The sequence below is a fragment of the Notolepis coatsorum genome (assembly GCF_963971535.1).
Source record: "Notolepis coatsorum genome assembly, chromosome: 11".
Taxonomy (NCBI): domain Eukaryota; kingdom Metazoa; phylum Chordata; class Actinopteri; order Aulopiformes; family Paralepididae; genus Notolepis; species Notolepis coatsorum.
This window is the reverse complement of record NC_140175.1, coordinates 84,298,732-84,325,171: the sequence shown is the minus strand read 5'-3', so window position 1 is coordinate 84,325,171 and position 26,440 is coordinate 84,298,732. Positions and strand designations below refer to the sequence as shown.

The following is a 26,440-nucleotide window of genomic DNA, read 5'->3' as shown; positions in this document are numbered from 1 at the left end:
GGGTCAGTGTGCCAGGCGGTGTGCTATTGGGGGGACAGGGCCCGCTCTTGTGAGGGGCCTTTGTCCGAATACGCTGGCGATGTGGGGGGTGGGGTCACTAGGTGACCACCTGGTGGGGTCTTGATGCTGGCATCATGGACTTCTCCGGGCCCCCGTTTTCCAGGGGTCCAGTCCCTTTGGTGGGTCTGGGTCTTCCTTCGCGCTCCGCTGCTACGGCCTTGCCACAGGGTTGGGTTTGCTCTTGACCCCGTGATTTCCGGGGGCAGTAACGAGGTCGTTCCTTCCATTCGTTCCCGGGTGGCATGCGGGTTGTGCGTGTGGGTAGTCGTGGGGTCAGGCCATGGTCTGCTCACCCTGTGCGTTGAGTTGCTTGAGTGCCTCTTCGCACGGTCGGGTCCGTCGCCCTCCCGTGATTCCCCAATAGGGGGGGTGCCCTCCATTAGGGGGGGTCGGGGGGGCTCGGTCCTCCCTGATCTGATGGTTGTGGGGGGCCTCAGCGGGGTGTATTTGTCGGCCGATGGCTCTCGCTCGGCCTCCCTTGTGCGTGAGTGACGCCGAGCGAGAGCCGTTACGATACAGAACGTTAGGTTATAACTATAACCAAGTTCTGTTAGTAATGGTGACGCTCGGCGTCCGACGCCGCTGCAGCCCTTGATCTCACCTTGTGGTGAAAGCTTGGGAAGGAGGTGAGTAGGTGGCCACACACCTGCTTATGAAGGTAAGCTGATGAGGGGTGTGGTCAGACGAATATTGGGATAAAGGTACATTGTGGAATTTTATTCAGTGCGCGTGCACAAGCGAGGTACAGTGCGTGAGTGACGCCGAGCGTCACCATTACTAACAGAACTTGGTTATAGTTATAACCTAACGTTATATTGCTTGGGACCTCTTGAATGGACCTCTTCACAAGACCTCTTGAATACATTTTTGTTGCCATTTCCTTCCACATTATTTGTCTTTTGTTTGCCGTTATTTGCGTATCAATATGTGCTCAGTATTTGCTTTATTTTATTGTATTCCTCCAATAGTATAATCTTTTCTTCCTCTGACCAATTAGCTTTTCTTCTACCATTTTTACTGTATACCGTTTTGTGAGGCGATACAGGTGAGGCTGATCACGAGTGCGTGGAGCTGGGTGCACGGGAGCAGTCTCCATGGAAACTGTAGACTTTTTCTGCTGTAAAATCTCTTCACTGGAGTAAATGCCTTAATGTTTTTCTTTAGCTACACTCAGCTAAGGAGAAGTTAAGTCTTAAGTGTCATACGTAAGGAGAAAACTTAAAGTGTTTTGTGCAACCAGCTGCAGGCTTCTCCAGAAGCCGCCTGCAGCCCATCCAGCCTGTCACCAGAGAGGTGGCACAGTAGGCCATCCCAGAGGTGCCGGGCCCGGGTGGTATTAGCACCTGGCATAATGAATGAGAGCAGCAGAGATGGGGATTGAGCTGGTTATGGGAGGGGAGTTTAACTCATGGTAGCCTGGTAGAACCTCTCCTGAATGAGAGAGAGAGAGAGAGAGAGAGCCTCGTGTTCTCCATGGACGTGATTGATTTTCCTACATTCAAATGTTCACCCATATTGCCTGAGTCTAATCTAATGTACCAACTGAATACGTTTCGTACCTCATAGAACCATAGCAATTTATTTTTCAATGTTTTATTATTATAAACGTTTTCTTTGCCCTTCCGTGTTTACTTTCAATTTTGGCTTTGGTGGTAGGAGGTTGGGGAGGGTTAGTGTTGGGGTCGTTTGTGATGGTAGGAGGTTGGGGAGGGTTAGTGTTGGGGTCGTTTGTGATGGTAGGAGGTTGGGGAGGGTTAGTGTTAGGGTCGTTTGTGGTGGTAGGAGGTTGGGGAGGGTTAGTGTTGGGGTCGTTTGTGATGGTAGGAGGTTGGGGAGGGTTAGTGTTAGGGTCGTTTGTGGTGGTAGGAGGTTGCGGAGGGTTAGTGTTAGGGTCGTTTGTGGTGGTAGGAGGTTGGGGAGGGTTAGTGTTAGGGTCGTTTGTGGTGGTAGGAGGTTGCGGAGGGTTAGTGTTAGGGTCGTTTGTGATGGTAGGAGGTTGGGGAGGGTTAGTGTTAGGGTCGTTTGTGGTGGTAGGAGGTTGGGGAGGGTTAGGGTCGTTTGTGGTGGTAGGAGGTTGGGGATGGTTAGGGTCGTTTGTGGTGGTAGGAGGTTGGGCAGGGTTAGGGTTAGGGTCGTTTGTGGTGGTAGGAGGTTTAGTGTTAGGGTCGTTTGTGGTGGTAGGAGGTTTAGTGTTAGGGTTGTTTGTGGTGGTAGGAGGTTTAGTGTTAGGGTTGTTTGTGGTGGTAGGAGGTTTAGTGTTAGGGTTGTTTGTGATGGTAGGAGGTTTAGTGTTAGGGTTGTTTGTGGTGGTAGTACTAGTAGGTTTAGTGTTAGGGTTGTTTGTGGTGGTAGGAGGTTTAGTGTTAGGGTTGTTTGTGGTGGTAGGATGTTTAGTGTTAGGGTTGTTTGTGGTGGTAGGAGGTTTAGTGTTAGGGTTGTTTGTGGTGGTAGGAGGTTTAGTGTTAGGGTTGTTTGTGGTGGTAGTAGGAGGGTTAGTGTTAGGGTTGTTTGTGCTGGTAGTAGGAGGGTTGGGGTTAGGGTTGTTTGTGGTGGTAGGAGGTTTAGTGTTAGGGTTGTTTGTGCTGGTAGTAGGAGGGTTGGGGTTAGGGTTGTTTGTGGTGGTAGGAGGTTTAGTGTTAGGGTTGTTTGTGGTGGTAGGAGGTTTAGTGTTAGGGTTGTTTGTGGTGGTAGGATGTTTAGTGTTAGGGTCGTTTGTGGTGGTAGGAGGTTTAGTGTTAGGGTTGTTTGTGGTGGTAGGAGGTTTAGTGTTAGGGTTGTTTGTGCCATACTGAGCACCATTAACGTGTTACTGTGCTGTAAATCTATTTGTGGTGTGTCTCTGATGTTGTAGTTGGCCGCCACAAATAAATGTATGAATGGGAAAACACAGACGTTCCTGTTCAATGAGGAACTAGACGTCTCCTTTTCTGTCTATTCTAACTAGCTTTTTTTCTCTGCAGTCCCTGTTTGATGAAGATAAGGGTGGGGGGGGGTGTCCTTTCTATCTTTGCTAACTCTACGCTCTCTCCCTCTCAGCAGCTCCCCTCGTCTTGAGGCTGGTGTACTGATGGAGCAGTGCTTCCCGGTGGAGAGTCACCATGTTTCCGTGTCACGTGTCTGGTCCCTGGACCTCTGCTGAGCCTCCCGTGCCCTGCCATGCCTCCTCAGAGCAGCAGTCCCAGCAGCCTCTGCCTGACCTGCTCTGCAGCTGCCCCGCCCCGCCCCTGAACAGCCCCCACGCCGCCGTCCCCTCCCCCTCTCCGGACCCCATGGAGTCCCTCATCGTGGTGACGGAGTATGAACCCGCCCGGCCGCAAGCAGAGGCCGTGGAGGAGGAGGTGAGATATGACTTGGCTTCATTACTTCTAAGAAAGCGGAACTGAAATCCACTACAGGCCTTAGTGGTTGGAATATTCTGTTCACCCAGACACTCCCACTGTTTTATCAATATTTTAAAATGGTGGTTAATGGGGTGGGAATCACCAGAGGCCCCACAATACGATGTTATCACAATACTAGAGTCACGGTATTGTAATATCACAATGTTGTGATATATTGCGATATATTACCCTTTTCAAATTATGTCCCCAACGGAAAACTTTTAACATCTGCAATAAAAATATATCATCTGTTTTATTTGATAAGATATTTTTAAAATACTGATACTTGGCGTCACTGATTGATTTTTCCAACCCCTAGTGGTTTAGTAGTTTAGTTATTTGCTAAAATGGCAGGCAGAGTAGATGACCTGCCAACCGCAATCGAAGATTTACCAACTAGAGCTGCTAATAAAGATTATTTAAGTCATCGATTCATACAACAATTACTTTATGGATTAATCGGTGCATCTAAACATTTTGTTTTCATAAAAAAATACAGATAATTAAACATTTTCATTTAACTTTACTTGTGTTTTATTTTTCCCATGAATGCACTCTGAAATCAAGCTAAAGCAGCACTTTAACAGGATTTTCTTTTAGAGCTAAAGCAGCACTTTAACAAGATCTTTTAAGAGCTAAAGCAGCATTTTAACTCTAACCTTAACCAACTTCGAAAGAGGGCCTAAGCTTAACCAGTTCGAAACAAGGCGGACATTAATAATTAATAAAATAATAAAATTTTATAAAATGTTCAATTAATCAATCAAGCGGGGAACATAGGACCCGGGGAACATAGGACCCGGGGAACATAGGGATGATCCCGATCTTTTTAGAGCTAAAGCAGCATTTTAACAGGATCTTTTTAGAGCTAAAGCAGCACTTTAACAAGATCTTTTTAGAGCTAAAGCTGTGAGAATGGGTTTTAAGCAGAGCCCAATCATAGAGAATGGAGCGTTTCAGGATATTTAATAGTATTCCCAAGCAGACAAGAGTTACATCCAGAAATGTACAACAGATAGGAATTGGGAATGTTCTTGGGGAAATGAGAGCAGGTGCACTCCAGTGCTACTGCGGACGGAAGACACAGGTCCGTGTCGAGAGAGAGAGCAGGAACTCCTTAGTAAGCTCCAGGGGGTCCAGACAGGGGCTCGCTGGAACGGAGGTCCTAGGTAATGATACTAACACCACGACGACTTCTGGTCAGCATCCTCCGGTAGAAGTAGGGTCTTCATCAGCAGGGAATGGGATACAGCTGTGAGGAGTGAGGTGCCTGGCAGCGTGCGAATCAGGAGATGAGGTGCAGCTGAGTTGAGTGACAGGGGGTGAAGGGGTGCTGACCATATATGGGCGTGAGGCTTCCGTGGTGGATGGAAGGGAGGATGAAGAGGAGTGAGGAGGGTGTGGTGAATGTGAAGGGGGGATGAGGAGGAGTGAAGAATGCTCTTGCGGTGATTATGACAAAAGCAGCATTTTAACAGGATATTTTTAGAGCTAAAGCAGCACTTTAACAAGATCCTTTTAGAGCTAAAGCAGCACTTTAACAGGATCTTTTTAGAGCTAAAGCAGCATTTAACAGGATCTTTTTAGAGCTAAAGCAGCACTTTAACAAGATATTTTTAGAGCTAAAGCAGCACTTTAACCAGATATTTTTAGAGCTAAAGCAGCACTTTAACCAGATCTTTTTAGAGCTAAAGCAGCATTTTAACAGGATCCTTTTAGAGCTAAAGCAGCACTTTAACAAGATATTTTTAGGGCTAAAGCAGCATTTTAACAGGATCCTTTTAGAGCTAAAGCAGCATGTTAACAAGATCTTTTTAGAGCTGAAGCAGCACTTTAACCAGATCTTTTTAGAGCTAAAGCAGCATTTTAACAGGATCCTTTTAGAGCTAAAGCAGCATGTTAACAAGATCTTTTTAGAGCTAAAGCAGCACTTTAACAAGATCTTTTTAGAGCTAAAGCAGCACTTTAACAAGATATTTTTAGAGCTAAAGCAGCACTTTAACAAGATCTTTTTAGAGCTAAAGCAGCACTTTAACAAGATATTTTTAGAGCTAAAGCAGCATTTTAACAGGATATTTTTAGAGCTAAAGCAGCACTTTAACAAGATCCTTTTAGAGCTAAAGCAGCACTTTAACAAGATCCTTTTTAGAGCTAAAGCAGCATTTAACAGGATCTTTTTAGAGCTAAAGCAGCACTTTAACAGGATATTTTTAGATCTAAAGCAGCACTTTAACAGGATCCTTTTAGAGCTAAAGCAGCACTTTAAGAGGATCCTTTTAGAGCTAAAGCAGCACTTTAACAAGATCTTTTTAGAGCTAAAGCAGCACTTTAAGAGGATCCTTTTAGAGCTAAAGCAGCACTTTAACAAGATCTTTTTAGAGCTAAAGCAGCACTTTAACCAGATGTTTTTAGAGCTAAAGCAGCACTTTAACAAGATCTTTTTAGAGCTAAAGCAGCATTTTAACCAGATCTTTTTAGAGCTAAAGCAGCACTTTAACAAGATCTTTTTAGAGCTAAAGCAGCACTTTAACAAGATCTTTTTAGAGCTAAAGCAGCACTTTAAGAGGATCCTTTTAGAGCTAAAGCAGCACTTTAACAAGATCTTTTTAGAGCTAAAGCAGCATTTTAACCAGATATTTTTTGAGCTAAAGCAGCACTTTAACAAGATCTTTTTAGAGCTAAAGCAGCACTTTAACAAGATCTTTTTAGAGCTAAAGCAGCACTTTAACAAGATATTTTTAGAGCTAAAGCAGCATTTTAACAAGATATTTTGAGAGCTAAAGCAGCACTTTAACAAGATCTTTTTAGAGCTAAAGCAGCACTTTAAGAGGATCCTTTTAGAGCTAAAGCAGCACTTTAACAGGATCCTTTTAGAGCTAAAGCAGCACTTTAACACAATCTTTTTAGAGCTAAAGCAGCACTTTAACAGGATCTTTTTAGAGCTAAAGCAGCACTTTAACAAGATCCCTTTAGAGCTAAAGCAGCACTTTAACAGGATAATTTTTAGAGCTAAAGCAGCACTTTAACAAGATATTTTTAGAGCTAAAGCAGCACTTTAACAAGATCTTTTTAGAGCTAAAGCAGCACTTTAACAAGATCTTTTTAGAGCTAAAGCAGCACTTTAACCAGATCTTTTTAGAGCTAAAGCAGCATTTTAACAAGATCCGTTTAGAGCTAAAGCAGCACTTTAACAGGATAATTTTTAGAGCTAAAGCAGCACTTTAACAAGATCATTTTTAGAGCTAAAGCAGCACTTTAACAAGATAATTTTTAGAGCTAAAGCAGCACTTTAACAGGGTCTTTAGAGCATTTCTCAACCATCTTAGTACTTCTGAATGAAATTCTCCTTTTGTATTTCCACCAGACCAGATACTTAGCAACATTTAACTGCCAGCAATTACAGTATAACATTAATCTTCTATCCACTATGAATTAGCACAATGTATAAGAATGACCGTTCTTATAATAGGCTTAATTCTCTCCACTGTTATGTCCCCACCTACAGCATAGACTGTTATGGAATTCTGGACAAAATGTATCCAACAACAACTATCCTCTCAGATAGGAGTCATTAACCCTTTCACCGCCGCACTACCAAAACGTTAAGGGTTAACCCTTTCACTGCGACAATTCACAGAAGGTTAACCCTTTCACTGCCACATGACAGCCGGTTAACCCCGACCGTCGGTTGTGTGATAGTAAAGGGTTAACCTTCTGTCGTGTGGCAGTGAAAGGGTTAAAAATCTTATATATATCAAACGGGGGTCGTCCGCAGCTGGTTACAAATCAATATGGGGGTCCTTGACATGAAAAGGTTTGAGAACCAATGCTCTACATATAAATATAAATAAATAAATATATATATAAAGTGCAGAGTTCCAGGTTGAACGTCATCGTCACGTCATCTCTCGCATCCCAGGTTGAAGACATGGACAGTTCAGAGACGCCCGAGCCGGCCTCTTCGGGTACTCCCTTCCGCGGGCCGTCCTGTGACCTACTCTCCCACACGGTAGGCCGTCCCGAGGCCCTGTCCCCCGACTCCCAGGAGCACCGGGGCAAACTCGACATGTCCGACAGGAAGCTGTCGCTACAGGAGCGCTCCCAGGCGGCCACCACGTCGCCCTGCGGCTCCCCGGGGCTGAACGGACGCTACATCTACCCCTCCCTGCCCTACTCGCCCATCACCTCTCCCCACTCGTCCCCGCGCATGCCCCGCAGGCCCACCGTGGAGTCCCACCGCGTCTCCATCACCGACCTGCAGGTAGGCGTACCTCTGAGTGTTTATACCGGCCGAGCACATTCTGCACTCTTTGTGTTGAAATAACACAGAACCTCAGAACATGTGTTAATAGCAACGCAATTTTAAGCCAGGTCGTGTCGTTTACTAACACATATGTATGCGTTACATATGCATATGCATAGTACATTATGTGTTAGTAGACGACACAACCTGGCTTAAAATTGCGTTGCTATTAAATGTGTTTTAGTTAGTGCCAACACCCACACCTGAATGTGTTTTAGTTAGCGCCAACACCCACACCTGAATGTGTTTTAGTTAGCGCCAACACCCACACCTGAATGTGTTTTAGTTAGCGCCAACACCTGAATGTGTTTTAGTTAGCGCCAACACCTGAATGTGTTTTAGTTAGCGCCAACACCTGAATGTGTTTTAGTTAGCGCCAACACCCACACCTGAATGTGTTTTAGTTAGCGCCAACACCCACACCTGAATGTGTTTTAGTTAGCGCCAACACCTGAATGTGTTTTAGTTAGCGCCAACACCTGAATGTGTTTTAGTTAGTGCCAACACCTGAATGTGTTTTAGTTAGCGCCAACACCTGAATGTGTTTTAGTTAGCGCCAACACCTGAATGTGTTTTAGTTAGCGCCAACACCCACACCTGAATGTGTTTTAGTTAGCGCCAACACCCACACCTGAATGTGTTTTAGTTAGTGCCAACTAACTAACTAACTAACAACAACACCTGGATGTGTTTTAGTTAGTGCCAACACCTGAATGTGTTTTAGTTAGCGCCAACACCCACACCTGAATGTGTTTTAGTTAGCGGCAACACCTGAATGTGTTTTAGTTAGCGCCAACACCTGAATGTGTTTTAGTTAGTGCCAACACCTGAATGTGTTTTAGTTAGCGCCAACACCTGAATGTGTTTTAGTTAGCGCCAACACCTGAATGTGTTGTAGTTAGTGCCAACACCTGAATGTGTTTTAGTTAGCGCCAACACCTGGATGTGTTTTAGTTAGTGCCAACACCTGAATGTGTTTTAGTTAGTGCCAACACCTGAATGTGTTTTAGTTAGCGCCAACACCCACACCTGAATGTGTTTTAGTTAGCGGCAACACCTGAATGTGTTTTAGTTAGCGCCAACACCTGAATGTGTTTTAGTTAGTGCCAACACCTGAATGTGTTTTAGTTAGCGCCAACACCTGAATGTGTTTTAGTTAGCGCCAACACCTGAACGTGTTTTAGTTAGCGCCAGCGCCAACACCTGAATGTGTTTTAGTTAGCGCCAACACCTGAATGTGTTTTAGTTAGCGCCAACACCTGAATGTGTTTTAGTTAGTGCCAACACCTGAATGTGTTTTAGTTAGTGCCAACACCTGAATGTGTTTTAGTTAGCGCCAACACCTGGATGTGTTTTAGTTAGTGCCAACACCTGAATGTGTTTTAGTTAGCGCCAACACCCACACCTGAATGTGTTTTAGTTAGCGGCAACACCTGAATGTGTTTTAGTTAGCGCCAACACCTGAATGTGTTTTAGTTAGTGCCAACACCTGAATGTGTTTTAGTTAGCGCCAACACCTGAATGTGTTTTAGTTAGCGCCAACACCTGAATGTGTTTTAGTTAGCGCCAACACCTGAATGTGTTTTAGTTAGCGCCAACACCCACACCTGAATGTGTTTTAGTTAGCGCCAACACCTGAATGTGTTTTAGTTAGCGCCAACACCTGAATGTGTTTTAGTTAGCGCCAACACCTGAATGTGTTTTAGTTAGCGCCAACACCTGAATGTGTTTTAGTTAGCGCCAACACCTGAATGTGTTTTAGTTAGTGCCAACACCTGAATGTGTTTTAGTTAGCGCCAACACCTGAATGTGTTTTAGTTAGCGCCAACACCTGAATGTGTTTTAGTTAGCGCCAACACCTGAATGTGTTTTAGTTAGCGCCAACACCCACACCTGAATGTGTTTTAGTTAGCGCCAACACCTGAATGTGTTTTAGTTAGCGCCAACACCTGAATGTGTTTTAGTTAGCGCCAACACCTGAATGTGTTTTAGTTAGCGCCAACACCTGAATGTGTTTTAGTTAGCGCCAACACCTGAATGTGTTTTAGTTAGTGCCAACACCTGAATGTGTTTTAGTTAGTGCCAACACCTGAATGTGTTTTAGTTAGCGCCAACACCTGAATGTGTTTTAGTTAGCGCCAACACCTGAATGTGTTTTAGTTAGCGCCAACACCCACACCTGAATGTGTTTTAGTGTGTTTTCAGAACCTCAGAACTATAGCCAGTAAACTACCCTATAGCCAGTAAACTACCCTATAGCCAGTAAACTACCCTATAGCCAGTAAACTACCCTATAGCCAGGAAACTACTCTATAGCCAGGGAACTACCCTATAGCCAGTAAACTACCCTATAGCCAGTAAACTACCCTATAGCCAGTAAACTACTCTATAGCCAGGGAACTACCCTATAGCCAGTAAACTACCCTATAGCCAGTAAACTACCCTATAGCCAGTAAACTACTCTATAGCCAGGGAACTACCCTATAGCCAGTAAACTACCCTATAGCCAGGAAACTACTATAGCCAGGGAACTACCCTATAGCCAGTAAACTACCCTATAGCCAGGAAACTACTATAGCCAGGGAACTACCCTATAGCCAGTAAACTACCCTATAGCCAGTAAACTACCCTATAGCCAGTAAACTACCCTATAGCCAGGAAATTACCATATAGCCAGTAAATTACTATAGCCAGGAAACTACCCTATAGCCAGGAAACTACCCTATAGCCAGGAAATTACCATATAGCCAGGAAACCTACTCAGCAGATAAGGAGGAGCTATGGAAGTAAAAAAAAAGAAAAAGAAGACATTTGTTAAGGAGTGAAGAGCAGAGTAACATAGTCCTCATGTGACAAAGCGTTATTGTCACTATGTGTGTTCCATCTGCCACGAGGCCTCAGTTAATCAACACCTCTGGAGAAAACAAGCAAATTAATCATCCCGACAAAAGAGCTGCTGTCTTCACTCTTAAAGGTGCTGTTTGTAAGATTTTCTAATAGTTTGGAATGAGGACCATCAATAACGACCATTTAGACTCTTACCGTTCAGTCTCGCCCCCGTTAAATGGCGTTCTTTGGAGGGTATTTCAGAAACACAGTAATGCCAGTTGTATGGCCACAGATACGGATGGTTTTATAGTGTTAGTTAGCTAATAGCTCTAAATAGTCAAGTCAAGTAATTTATTTATAGAGCACATTTAAAAGCTCGAGAGCCAACCAAAGTGCTGTACAGTACAGTCAAAGCATAAAATCAATGCCCTATAAAATACACAAATACAAAAAGGCACAACAGGACAGGACAGTACATTCAAAAAATAGGACAAGCGGATAGGGGAGCACAAAGTACAGTATAGCACACCAGGGACAGAGGAGCACAAGAAGAGATACAAGAGGGTGGGGGCAGGATAAAATTGCATGGGAGTGTGTGGGTTAGGGTGTGGGAGAATCGGGATTAATCGAAGGCTAGGGAATAAAAGTGGGTTTTTAAACGGGCCTTAAATGTCTCCAGCGTAGGGGCAGATCGAATCTCCAGGGGAAGCTGGTTCCATAGTTTGGGGGCTATGGCCTTGAAGGAGCGATCGCCTCTCTTTTTTAGTCTGGTGCGGGCCCTGCCGGGGGGACCAGCCCCCCTTACTTACTTATTATTCCAAGTTTTATATTTGAGGTTGAATCTACACGGCCCTTATTTCAATCAGCGATGAAGGAGTGAAAACCAGAACGACATGGGAGTAACATAGTTCTCATGTGACAAAGCGATATTGTCACTATATGTTCCATCTGCCACGAGGCTTCAGTTAAATCAACATCTCTGGAACTAAGTAAAGCTAGTTTGTGTGTTTGTCTCCTGAACGCTGCAGTAAATGTGGTCTATATATTGATCATTCTGAATGTGAAGGTAAGGACCTCTAGTTGCGGTAGTGGATAGCTGCTTTACCTTCTAGAGCGGTCGCACTTAGAAGCAGAGACCGGTAGATTTTTATTAACATATCAAGTCCTTCCCATCCCTGATCAAAATGCCCTGTTCATGTGGTGTTGTTTCCTTTTTCTTTTCGGATGAATGAGTTTCGGACCCAGAAATGCACGTTACAGGAATACGCCGACATTATGGGAAATGTGCTTACCATCGCCTCCAGAGTCGGGCAAGAAGATGGATAACAGTTTCCTCTCTGTGCATTCAGTAGAAAGCTATCCGGCTGCAAGCTAGCCTAGCTTAGCACAAATTAATGAAAGCGGATACATACCACTAGTCTAGCTTAAAACTCTGGGAGAGGTGTTTTTGGCCAACAGCTATGCTAGTGGTCCGTATCCGCTTCCATTCATTTGATGCTCACAGTTGTGAGGTCATACCTACCTGACTATATATATATTATTGGTTGGTTCAACCACAAGCAAAACCAAAACACATTTTAGGTAGAATGCAGTAGAAGGGGAGCTCCCGTAGCTCACCGCATATCTCGGCGCTATTTCTGCGTCGGGGAAAACCGTGCTCGTCACGGATCTGGGGGACACGAGTTCGATTCCCGGACCCGCCGTCATTTCTCAGAATGTCTTCCCCTGCTCTACATCCCATTTTCAACCTGTTTCTGTCGGTCATGCTTGACCAGAAAAGCGATAAACGCTAAAAAAAAAAAAAAAAAGAATTAAAAAAAAAAGAATGCAGTAGAAAGCGATAAGATTGAATAGTTAACAGTAGTGGCATAAAGTCATACTTTCTGTGCTTCTAAAGGGAACATCCTCTCTAAACCAGAATGTAAATTGTGTTATTCCAAAGGTCATGGACAGTCAAGTCAATATCTATAAACATAGACACCCGTCCCCCTAAGCTGGATGACATAATTATTCCAAGTTTTCTTGTTTGTGGTTGAATTGACATGGTCCTTACAAATAGCTAATTTAATTGATAAGCAAAGGGCTTCTTCTTCCCACAAGTCCTGTTGTTGAGATAACTTCACCAGATCAGCCAAAAAAAAGGGTGTGTAGTCAAAGATTCAGAAACGACTGTACTTTTGACTCTAATCCTTAACCAGGACTCTATTCTCCAGATTGTAGGGTGGAGGATTGTCCGAGTTCAGGATAGGATTCTTTAACTACGCTGCTCTCCTTCAAAACATCCAAACCGTCACCCGGTCACCGCGGGGTCAGCCATACAGTTTGCTTCTAGAATCCCAGATGAGCCATATATCCTTAATTGCTGTGAGATTAGCAGATAGAATTACCCTCAAATAATTTAGTTATAATGGCCACACGCTTTAGCCATGCCTGCCTTCAACAGGCTGTACTCCAGATTCACGACAATTCTTTCAAGGTTGTTATGTACTGTAGAAGCTGACAACTGAAAAACAATGAGTCATGCTGCACTGGCAAGCTTAGAGAACGTGTCTTGTCTGTGTATGTTGGAATAGATCCAGCAGTTTTTTTTGGGGGGGGCGGGGGCATTCTGTGGAATCAAAACACTTCTGCTGTGTATGCAGGTTTTAGTTTTGAGGGGTGTGTAATTAATGGGATTTCATCCGTCACACTCGCAGGCATCAGCATAAGCGGACGTGGTGTGTCTGGGGTGTCTGAAGGCTGGAAGGGCTGATGCGACTTCTGAATCATTCATCTGCTAATTGAGTTCTCTCCTCTCCTCTTTTCTTTTCTCTCCTCCCCTCTCCTTTCTCTTCTCCTCTCCTCTCCTTGCTCCTTTCATCTTATCTCCTCTCCTTTTCTCACCTCCCCTCCTTTCTCTTCTCCTCTCTTATCTTCTCTTTTCATCTTTTCTCATTTTCTCTCATCTCCTCTTTTCTTCTATTCTCTCCTGTCCCCTCTTCACTTTTCTTCTCATCTTCTCTCCACATTGTCTCCTCCTCCTTTCTTCTCTTCTCTCCTTATCTCCTCCTTTTATTTTCTTCTATTCCCTTCTCTTCTCTTCTCCTCTAGGACTGCGTACAGCTCAACCAGTATAAGCTGAAGGATGAGATTGGAAAGGTACTGTCATTTACTTGGTAATGCTTGACTTAAAACACACAACCGTAACCAATTATAATATGTAAGAAAATAGCCAATAGCTAGAGAAAATGTTAGCGTGATGTGAGTTTATGTCCTTCAGAGCATAACCAAGAAGAGAAAAGCTGAATATGATTAAGATAGCGAAAACGTGGCACGTAATCCGGTTCATGTGTAATTTCACAACTCCTTGCAGACCTGCCATAGAGTTATATAGAAACTACTGCTGGGGATGTTGGGTATCGTAGTTCTCTTGCTCAAACCGATAATGATACATTTTGTATTAGATTTAAACACAACAGTGTCTGTATGGCTTTTGTATCATGGATATGTTAAAGGTTAGTCTATAAAATGCAAGACATCCTCATGGACGGTGACAGAAAAAGTTTCTGACTTGATATTGTGATGAGACTTATTGATATTGTGGTGAGATTTATTTATATTGTGGTGGGACTTATTGATATTGTGATGAGACTTATTGATATTGTGGTGGGACTTATTGATATTGTGGTGGGACTTATTGATATGCCTGGGACTTATTGATATTGTGCTGGGACTTATTGATATTGTGCTGGGACTTATTGATATTGTGGTGGGACTTGTGATATTGTGGTGGGACTTGCTGATATTGTGGTGGGACTTATTTACATTTGTTTAATACTTTTTATAAAATCACTTAACACATTCCTGGCCAACCACGTATATATACATGATTGGGAGCCGACGCTTGACGGCCAACCACATATATATACGTGTTTAACTCGTTATTTCTTTTATTCGCTATTGCCATTCATAATTCATCGAGGCACCTTGTGCATACTGTTCTGAGTGTGTCTGCGATTGCAGACGGTCAATACCGCCCCCTAACACATTGTGGCAGCAACTGCACTACATTAGAAACGCTGTGGTTTGTTATCTGGGCCGAATTGAGCCGTGCAGGCAGGGTTTAAATACTCCGGCGAGGTAACCTGTTTCAATGATACATCTGCGAGGCTGCCCCCCCCCTCCATATGCAATGCTGTTGAACGTGGCACGGACGGGCGATCAGATAATTGGATTCTTTTTTTTGCATTACATCAGAGACAAGGTAAGAACACTATATATCCAATCTTGTGTTGATCTGATATTTCTTTCTCCTGCGATTGAAGCTATCTGTGTGGACTGTGTGTGGCTTTTTACCATTGGCTGCGGGGGGGGGGGGTGGTTGGCGCCGCGCCGCGCTCCAGGGTCCTTTTCATTCTTGCATGAGGAAGGATAATAACGATAATCTAGCGTTGATTTCAGGATGATTAGATAATCAGGCGAAAAATGACAACGTGTTTAATAGGGCTGTCTTAAATACTTCGAAGTTTCGTTCAATGGCACAAGCTTTGAACATTAAGAAAAAATTATCGAAGTTAAAAAAGAATAATAATAATTTTACTTCGCTTTTTGTCTGTGTGTGTGTGTGTGCATGGGGCCATTGGGTGGGGCCGGGGGACAACTACACTGGAGGAAAGTAACCCAGCTCAGCACTGCCCAAATTATATCATAACTATTGCCTGTTTGAAGGATATCATCCTCAAACACATATACACCTACATGCCTTGTAGAATTCCACACATAAGAAAGAAAGATACTGGGATGAATAAACAAAATAGGAAATAAAATGTAGAAATGCATGCAATACATCAATAAATATGAATCTCCATATATGAAATAGAACATTTAGATAAGGTGCTACTGAGATGTTTTGGTGAGTTCTTTGTTTTTTTGTGGAAGTAGCCCTTCTTAAAAATGCATGAACATTCACTGATAATTGGTCTGTAGTGGAGTCTACAAGGTCTACATTGCCGGACCATGTAGAATCCGGACCTTGTAGACTGACATAATTCTGTGCATAGTCTACACAGGCCATATTTCAAATAATCAAAATCTTACTTCATTCATCTTAAACATTCTTGATTTTGGGGATTGGTAGTTCCCATGAAATCTGAAGTTGTTCAAACAACAGCGATCCACCTTGAATTAAATCACACAGCCGAGTGAAACCTTGTTGGCTGCGTCACAGTCACGAAAGGGGCTACTTAATTAATTAATCCAATCCACTTTATTTATAGAGCACATTTAAAAACAACAACGTTTACCAAAGTGCTGTACAAGTACCACAACATAAGATAAAAAAAAAATAAAAAATTTAAGCTTAGAATTAAAACCGAAGCTCGGCCCCGAAGCTTCGATTGCCAAAAAAAGCTTCGAAGGTCAGCCCTAGTGTTTAGTGGATTCCACTAAAACGCTATTATCGCGTCTTTTCCTGGGATTACTAAGAATTAGGGATGTCCGATATTATCTGCCGACCGATATTATCGGCCGATATCGGCAGTAAAATGTGATTTGGAAAATATCGGTATTGGTTTAAAAAAAGAAAAAAACTAACAATATTTGTTATATATATATCCAGTGAAATGATTAGTTACCTGAAATTATTCCGTTTTTTGGGGTGGGAAACCCTGCATATATCGGTATCGGTTGATATCGGTATCGGAAATTAAGAGTTGGACAATATCGGAATATCGGTATCGGTAAAAAAGCCAATATCGAGCATCCCTACTAAGAATCACCAAAACTATACTCATATTCAAAACGGTATAAAACGGAAATGTACGTGCATGTTGACTGGAAGCAACTCACTGACAATCGACGGGTGTATTAGACCCATAGCTATAATATAAGATATATTTTAAGCACTCGCAAGTGAACAAAGCGCCCCATTGACTTACAGCACTGGCGTTCTATACAGAAGGTAAACAGCGACCCCTGGCCGTGAATGTGTTAAGCTCGTGTTTCTTCAACCATTATCTTAAAAAAAAAAAAAAAAAAAAAAAAAAAAAACTTAGTGTCATGCACTTGTCCTAATAAACTAACCTACACTGTAACACGCAACACTTTGATGAATATTGTTACTCAGCTGATAGAGTTGTATCCTTCCTGATGACCGGTCGTACAGAACTTGTAAGTCGCTTTGGATAAAAGCGTCAGCTAAATGACTAAATGTAAATGTAAATGTATTTTATTTATTTATTTGTGAGTGTGTGTGTAATGTATATATATATATATATATATATATATATATATATATATATATATATATATATATATATAAGAAAATAATAATACCAAATAATATATACCGGTATATATTTTATACATCTTTCTATGGGTATGAATGATATTGAATTGCCCCTTTTTAAAAGAATTTCAATTGAATTGGATTGAATATAACCTCTTTTTCATGTACGCCTCTCCATTTAATCTACTACCCCCTGCTTCTCTTCCATATGAAAAAAAGATTATTCACTTTATTTATTTTCCTCAGTTCAGTTATGCATCAGTCTTCTAAAGCTACAGAAAGAGAGAGAGGAAGGGATGGATAGATACTGACTGTGGAGCCATGGAATATTAAGCTGGTTGTCAGTGTTTGTTTATACCAAAGCATGTTTATACTCTATTATCACTAAGAGGTCTGAACTGGATTTAAATACAGTATAATCATATCATGTAATCCTTTACAGTTGTATGTCTTGACCCTTTGATCTCTACAGTCACATCGGTATGAACTAGAATTATGAGTCGGCAGTCCCCTCCCCTTACTATGTCTCTTTATTGAGACCGTAGGAAGGCTGATAGGGAGACAGAGTAGAGGAGACACAGGAGAGAAGGTTCTTTATTGAGACAGTAGGAAGGTTGAGAGGCAGACAGAGTAGAGGAGACACAGGAGAGAAGGTTCTTTATTGAGACAGTAGGAAGGCTGAGAGAGAGACAGAGTAGGGGAGACACAGGAGAGCGTTCTTTATTTATATTTTTTTTTTTCTGTTTCTGATTTCTCTGATTTTCTCCCCGTCCCAATTAAAGTTTAAGTAAAGTTTATTTATATAGCATCTTTCACAGACCAGGGTCACAAAGTGCTTCACATAGTAAAAACATCAATAAAATGCAAAAGATTAGTCGTTGTGCCAATTCCCCCCCCTCCACTACCTGGCTGCTGTATGCATGTTCTCCTACGAGTCGGTACAAGGGCGTCCCGAGTCGATCGCACGCTTCCTCCGAGACGTGCGCAGACAGCCAGTGACGTCTTTTCACTTGGCAGCGAGGACTCTCATTGGTGAAGTGTAACGCGTGGGAGGGAGGGCACGCTATCTCCACCAAGTCCTGCCCCGCTTAGCAAGCGCCGAGACCTGACCTGTAGGCGTCGCTGTCCACAACGCCAGATTCCCACCCGCCAGCTTCCCCACCCCCTAATACTGCCAATTGTATTAGTGTGAACGGCCAGCCAAGCTGTTGGCAACGCCGAGAGCTGGGCTCGAACCCAAGAAGGTTCTTTATTGAGGGGAAATAATACAAGTAAAATAGCACAGGTTACTTTACTTTATGTTTGGGCAGAGATGAACGTAGTCCTACTCGCATAGAGAGCAGTGTGGGTCAAACTACACCTCAAGTGAGAAATTGTTATTTTACTGATAATTTGAAAATGGCTACAAGTACCTTTGACACAGAAAAGTATATTACATATACGTACTGTATATACAATAATGTATAGTTTGCTTACACAGTATGATATTTAGACATGGTCCTGAAAATGTATGGAAGTGAATGAGGAGCCTGACACTCGACAAGCTTGCCTGTAGAGGACTCTAGATAGGGGTAAAGCTTGTTTAAAAAAAAAAAAATTGATTGATATTTTTTCCCCTCCATTTTCCTCCGATTTTCTCCCATCCCAATGTTAGTCGTTATGCCAATTCCCAATCCCCTTCCTGGTCGCTGAGCACTTACCCCCCACAGTCGGTCTGGGAGAGTGGAGGCTATCGCGTGCTTCCTCCGACACACGTCCAGCCAATCAACCGCTTCTTTTCACCTGGCAGCGCGGATTCTCATTGAGAGGGCGTAGCGTGTGGAAGGATCACACTATCCCACTCAAGTCCTATCCGCGCTTAGCAGGCGCCCCGACCGAACTGTAGGAGTCGCTGTTTACAACGACCCGGACCCACCCCGCCAGCTTCTCCCACCCTCTAATACTGCCAATTGTATTCGTGTGAACGGCCAGCCAAGCTGGTGACAACCCCGGAGCTGTGAGCTGGATTCGAACAGGCGAATCCTAGCGTCTCCGGGGTTGGTGACGAACGCAATCTCCGCTACGCCACCTGACCGCCCCTGGGGTAAAGCTTGTTTTATACTCAACGACGCTGACAACATGTAGGTACAGTATGTCGGTGGGAGAAAAGAGCTGTGACAGCCCATGCAGAAGTATATGTTTAGACTGAAACCACCAACCCCCCCCCCCCCTTTCTTTTGCACTGGTTTCCTCTCCATATCCTCTGCTGCATACTGCTAGTTTCACCTGTGTTTGACTTCTGCTCTACTGCATGGCTGCCTGGCCTCATTTCCTCTCCTCAAATACCTGCCCATAAGAGAGACGACGAGGGGCCTGTATAAATAGCGATCTCTCACGGTTGTCTGTGTAATGTACATGTGTGCCTGAGGCTGCGGTTACACTAGGGCCAGTTTCGTTTTCAGTTTCGTTTTTCAGAACGCTACGTAATGGCAGGCAAGTTAGACATCGTTTTGTCTCCTGACCACCGAGTGATGTATATACATGTAGTACAATGCCAAAGCAGTAGGTGGCGATGTAGTTCAAACATGAAGGCCATTTTCAACCAATCAGAAAGGTTGAACGAGTCACTCTACATCCTGCTCAAAAGCCACCATGTTTATACCTTGCATGAGCCATTTAGCTACATAGCATTTATTTTTCAGCAAGAAATAAAGTGCAATAAACAAAAACGGATACATTCACTGTGTTCTGCCTCATTTGTTGATGATTTGTTGATGAAACAAAACTAACATCAACAAACTCAGCAAGACCGACGGCTTCTCGGTTACAGTGGGTGACAATATTATCACAAGGAAAGATGAAATTACCTACCTGGGTTCCATCCTAGAGGCTAATCTTTCCTGTGACAAAATGGCATCCAATGTAATAAAAAAAGTCAACCAACGAACGCGATTCTTGTACCGGATCTCCTCTCTGGTAAACAAGAATACCCTGAAGACTCTAGCAGGAGCACTCATTCAAGGGTACTACGACTATGCTTGCACCTCATGGTACCAAAGCACCTCAAAGGCACTAAAAAACAAATTACAAACATCTCAAAACAAGCTAGTCAGACTACTACTTGACCTGACTCCTAGAACCCACCTCACCCCTGCCCACTTTGACAACCTAGGATGGCTTAGAGTAGACGACAGAGTACAGCAACTTGCAATGGGCCTGGTCTACAAGATACACTACGCGACCAAGGTACCCATGTACATGTCAAAATACTTCCCAAAGGTCAGTGAATACCACGATCACAACACCAGAGGGAGCTCCACAAATCATGTAAAACCCAGATTCGGCTCAAACAAGGGACTAAACACGTTTCGCAATTATGCCACATCAATGTGGAACGCCCTACCTAAAGCTGTAAAGGAATGTGAATCACTACCCACCTTCAAAAACACTCTCAAAAAACACCTACGTGAGACTGCAATTCGAAACTGGCCCCTACAAATGTCCTAACCTAGTTGTACAGTAAATGACCAAGTAAGGCTTTGTCAATATTCCAATGTACAGTGTAAAATGTGTGTGTGTCCCCTTCCCAACCCCCCCCCCCCCCACCTCCAATATACAGCCCTCACCCAACCCACCCAACCAACCTCCTCCAATGTACAGTTTCTATGCCAAATGTATATACACTCCTTTTCTGGACACTTTTGTATCACAAACAGTACTGTATTTGCAAATCTGATATGTCATAAATGTATAGATGTAGCAGTACTGTCTATCTGTATGTCATGTATGTCATATATGTTATGATGAATTGAAAATGGGGGACCCTGATGGAAACAAGACGAAAGTCTTTCTCTGGTCTGCATCCCCTTAACAATTGTATGTATTGAGCTGTACTGTACTGTACCCATTCTGCAATCTGTTAATAAACTTTTCAATCAATCAATCAATCAACACAATTGACCACCAAGAGCGGAGTTCTCACAAAAAGGTTGCAGATTTAGTTAGCTTACGTGCTAACGTGATTGGGATATGCCATTATAACAGTATAGCATTGTGGCTAGCAGCGTAGTAACGTTAATGCTAGCAGAATAAATGGATGTAAACATTATTTAACAGATTGCAGAATGGGTACAATACAATACGGCTCAATATATAATATATAATCTACGGTTATATTTGGGTGTGTTCTCGTGTATATGTGTCAGTTTGTGTGTGTGTGTGTGTACTGGCACATTAGGTGCATGTTGAAATTGGTCTCTCTTTCTCTATAAATACATATATGTGTGTGTGTGTGTGTGTGTGTCTCTCTTTCTCTATACAATACATACATATTACATTTTTATTTAATCTCGAAAGATCAGTAGCGTTATACAGAAACGGATGCCAATGCAAGTCTCTCTGCCAGAGAGGACCACCCAACCTTATCATACAGGACACAATGATGGGTACTATCACTGTCACCAGTGATACATCTAAGGGCCGAATGATATACAGAGTAGAGTATATTTACATTTAGTCATTTAGCTGATCCTTTTATCCAAAGCGACTTACAAGTTTTGTACGACAAGTCAGCAGGAAGGGTACAACTCTAGCAGCTGAGTAACAATGTTCATCAAAGTGTTCAGACTTGAGTGCTACAGTGTTGAGTGTATGTTAGTATATTAGGAAGAGTGTGAGAAGGTTCGTTATGCCTCCCTAGAACTGCTGACACTCATGGGGCTCAAGAGATGAAATGATGGATCATGTTTAAAGTCATATAATTTTAACCGTTTACTATTTAAAAAAAAAAAGTTTTCCCCATGATTAACATTAATAGCCTAATCTCAAGATATCCATAACAAATTACAAATATTTCCGAATTTTAACCACTTATATTCGTGTTTGTTTGATACCAAGTCCGTTTTTATTGAAAAAAAAAACTGAGAAACGGCCATATTCATCATATATCTATACATTTTTGACACCACATTACAGCGTCTGAAAACTCGACAAAATCCCTTTGAATAAGAATCTACCCTTATAAAAAAAAAAAGGTTGACTAATTCGGTAAGAAATAGCGGAGACGCTAACGTTAGGAAGCGCTGATTATTATTATTATATTCTGCGGGCGAGCACTACTCGATCTCCCAGTATTATTCTGAACACAGATCGCTGTCGGCTCGAGCACCAGCGCACTTCCGCGTATGGAGCTCTAGTGTCAGTTCCGCATAGAAGCGGGGGCTGGCCTGGGGGGCTCGTATTTCAGCGTATTTCACTCCCCAGCATCTATCCCCGCCTCCTGCCTGCTTAGTAGCCGGCAAAGTGGGCTGTAGAGCAATTGCGCCCCCGTGTGTTCTAAATCGTTAACAGCATCATGGGTCGAAAGCTTGTGGCCTGACATTGTGTAAAGAGATTGCATTTGATAATTCTATCTAGAATTGAACGAATTAGTGCAGATTAAAAAATGCGTTTTAACATGGAAGTGGAGCTGATGAAAATGGACGCCAGGGACACATGTGTACCCATATATTACTAACTTTTTTTTAGAGCGTTTCAAATCATAATCTTTTGACATAATGAAAATATATGTAAAATGAAGATATGGTCCCAATTTCAATAATAATAATAAAATAATAATAAACACAGACACCGCTGTGCTCACACACACAAAAAAAGTCAAAAGACAGAATCGGTACCAGGGAGCCACAAGGTTTATTATCCACTTTTTCTCCATTTTCTATTTTTCTCCCATCCCAATTTCGTATTTCCAATTCTTCCCTCCCCTGTAACCTAAGCGAACAGGGAGCCAATGCAGGGAAGCTAGTACTGGTCTGATGTGCTCAGTCAAGAGGCGCGCAGCAGCGTTCTGCACTAGGTGCAGGCGTCGTAGGGAGAGCTGGTCGGGCATTACAGTAGTCCAGCCTGGACGATATGAAAGCCTGGATGACCCTCTCCAGGGCCCTCATTCATCAACGTGTCTTACGCACAGATTTGTGCTTACCCTGTGCGTACGATCATTTCTAAGCAAAGAGTGGGATTCATCAATTTCAACTTGAACTTGACTTTGTGCTTATGTCTACGCAAAGCTCTGAGCACACTTAGCTGATGCCCAGTGGTAGAATATATTATTACAACAAGGAAATGAGCTTATGTGCATTAGTTTCAACACTGGCGGAGCGCAGTCAGTCAGTAGCCTACACCCCGTATATTCCGATAACGCTATATAAACCATGCTGCATTCATTCTGAGAGAAAGATCTATTATTCCAAATGCTATTTATAGGGTTTTGACCATAATTACACTACTGTTGCTATTTTACAATGAACTATAATGAATTACGGTTCATACAGAAGTTAACCCTATAAATAGCATTTGGAATAATAGATCTTTCTCTCAGAATGAATGCAGCATGGTTTATATAGCGTTATCGGAATATACGGGGTGAAGGCTACTGACTGACTGCGCTCCGCGTATCTCAACTCGTTATTATTTTGCGCACAGACCGCAGAAACACGGGAACGTTTTGATTATATTTAAAAGGCTTTACGTTAAACGAAACAAGTGGAGTTTCGAAGCTGTAAGCAGAGTCATATGAACACCCACGATATAGTGTTCTTCCCCCTTTTTACTGCATAAAGGCGCTCCCATAGTCCAGCAGACTACACAGAGCAGACTCCGCGGATGTCCGCGCGGACGTCCGCGCGGACTCTTGAGCTTTGATCTCAGCGGACAGCAGACCCACAGGTGCGACGCTCCTATTTTCTGAGGCGCGGACATCCGCGCCGCTGACTTGGTGTCACACAAAACGCTGCTCGGCGTTTTGGTTGACATCGAACTGCATTTAATGTGACGCCGCGCGAGCGATTGGTGGCGCGAGGAGAGAGATGAGCCCGTGAAGCGCGCTCTCTCTCTCTCTCTCTCTCTCTCTCTCTCTTTGTCTCTCTCTCTCTCCCTCTCCCTCTCGCTCTCTCCCGCTGATAATGTTCCCTCTGATCTGCCAGTACAGTAGAACAGACAGAATTGTGGGAAATGTAGTAAAACTGGTGCGAGAAATGTAGGAAATAGACCGCGGACGTCCGCTGAGATCTGCTCGACTATGAAAGCTCAAAGAGCCGCGCGGACATCCGCGGAGTCTGCTCTGTGTACAGTCTGCTGGACTATGGGAGCGCCTTAAGAAAGAATAGAAAACGCATTGCAATGACACCAGATAGTGGACAGACTATGTATATGATGGGATTCAAGTTCATGTATTGAAAGGCAGGCTACATCATACATGCAGTGAGATTCATTGTTCTTGTATATGCTCTCGTATTATTGTTTATATAGGCTACCCAATACTGACATCAAAATAGATTGTAGTATGCCTCTAGAAATCATATGCAGCAGGTAGAAAATTGACGGAAGATCCATCGCGATTTGGAATAAAATTGAGGAGAACTTTAATCCCTGGGTATTAATCAAACAACACGGGAAAAGGCAGTCATATTCCAGCGCGGTCTTTGTGTTTGCGCTGCCCAGGCAGCAATGGTTAATAGATATCATATCCGACATCACCGTAAGTGTACACGTCTGTCAGCCTGTCGAACGAGTTGAGTTCTAACAAAGAACATATTACATGCTGGTATGCTGATAGAGTAAACTATTATATGAATATGATATGATACAAGGTATACACTGGTCCGTCGCATACACTGGTATGCGCAAGTTACTGTTGCATAATGTAGGCTATGGCTGCTATTATATGTAATTCATATAGGCTACCTAATAGTATATGATTTTTAGAGGCATCTATTTTGTTGTCGGTAATACCGACAACAAAATAGATGCCTCTAAAAATCATATAGCCAATCGAACACAACTAATAAAGGCATTCATATTACAGCACGGTTATAATGACACACAACCAACGCCAAACAGTGGTCAACGAACGGTCTTTATTAGTATTTTGAGCTGTCCAGGCAGAATTGCAGCAATGGTCTTAGGGAGCCGTTGATATCTGACATCACCGTTTACAAGTCCGCCTTTTATTTATCCCATAAACACGCGCGTTGTGTCTTCTTGGTTCGACAGCAGTGAAAAATCTCCGTGAAGCTTCTCAGAGTTCCGCTCGGGTCAGTCCATTATTTCACATCCCATGGGGGGTGTTTCCTCACTTTCATGACCATATATGGATAATCATGCACGAGCATTGACGGTAGAACAAAGTGGTATTCATCAACACGGAGGAGCATAGGACCTGTGTACGCACGGTTGATGAATCCCAATATTCCTGTGCGTACACTCATTCTAAATTCTGTGCTTACGTGTGGAAATAGAACATGTTCTACGCACACGTTGATGAATGAGGGCCCAGGTCTTTGGGAGAGAGGTAGGGCTTTACTTTTTCCAGGAGCCTAAGTTGAAAAAAGGAGCCTTTAACCACAGACCCAATCTGTTTGTCAAGTTTAAGATCACTTGTCAAAAGTGACACCAAGGTTGTCGGAGGAAGCATGTGGTAGACTTCAGGGTTCCCTTGTACCGACCAGTAGGGGGAACATGCGCACAACGACCAGGTAGGGGAGGGGGGGAATTGGCATAACGACTAAATTGGGATGGGAGGAAAAACATAGAAAACCAGGCGGAGAAAAAGAGTATAAAAAAGAAAAAAATTATTAAATAAAAATAAGTGACACCAAGGCTTTTTATAAAATTATTTTTTGGCATCGAGGGGCCCTAAAACACCAGCAGAGTTTCCCAACCGGTCCAGATGCCCAAACACAATTACCTCCATCTTGCCGTCATTAAGATTTAGGAAGTTTAGATCCATCCAAATCTTAATGTCGGCAAGAGCGGCCAGGTTCAAGACAGTCCTTATTTTAGGACAGCATAAAGAAAATAACAAGGGACCCAGGATGGAACCTTGGGGAACACCACAGGTAAGAGGGGCCACATTTGAGGAGAATTCACCCAGATGAACAGAGAAACTCCTATCAGTCAGGTACGACTGAATTAACATAAGGGCAGCACCTCTGATACCAACACACTGTTCTAGGCGGGATAAAAGGGTCTTATGATCCACCGTATCAAAGACAGTGGTCAAATCCAGTGTTACCATAATAGCATCACACCCAGAGTCCACAGTTAAAATAAGGTCATTGAACATTTTTAAAAGAGCAGTCTCAGTACTATGACTAGGTCTAAAACCAGACTGAAACTTCTCATAGATGTCGTTTGTCTCTAAAAAAAGATTGCAGCTGGATGGATATTACTTTCTCCAGCACTTTGGACAGAAAGGGCAGTTTCGAGATGGGCCTAACATCAGAAGGGTCCAAATTTGTTTTTTTTATTAGTGGCTGCACTATAGCATGTTTAAAATAAGTTGGAAAGATTCCTGAACTAAAACAAGCATGCACCAAAACAAGAATAAAAGAGCCAACTGAATCAAAAACCTCTTTTAAAAGGCAAGAGGGAACACTGTCAGAGAGGCAGTTAGTGGGCCGCAACTCACGAACAACATCGGACAGTGAGGACAAGGATATAGGTTTAAACTCCTCAAAAGCAGCTGGGCACACAGGTGGAACCGAGGGGTCAAGGGCAGCAAGAGGGGGTACAGACCGAAGAGACAAGATTTTGTCAACAAAGAAATTAAAAAAATCATTACAGAGA

The 26,440-nt window shown here is 43.0% G+C and overlaps 1 protein-coding gene across 1 annotated transcript in view; it reads left to right on the top strand.

Annotated features, from left to right (window-relative positions):
• The window catches only part of camkk2 (calcium/calmodulin-dependent protein kinase kinase 2), an 87,839-nt gene that overhangs the window by 34,982 nt on the left and 26,417 nt on the right, over positions 1-26,440 (top strand). Inside the window, exons 2-4 of the mRNA XM_084324981.1 lie at positions 3,097-3,398; positions 7,360-7,701; positions 13,663-13,710. Of these exons, the coding sequence (XP_084181107.1) occupies positions 3,159-3,398; positions 7,360-7,701; positions 13,663-13,710 (630 nt within the window). The 5' untranslated portion in view covers positions 3,097-3,158. The remainder of the gene's footprint in view (positions 1-3,096; positions 3,399-7,359; positions 7,702-13,662; positions 13,711-26,440) is intronic.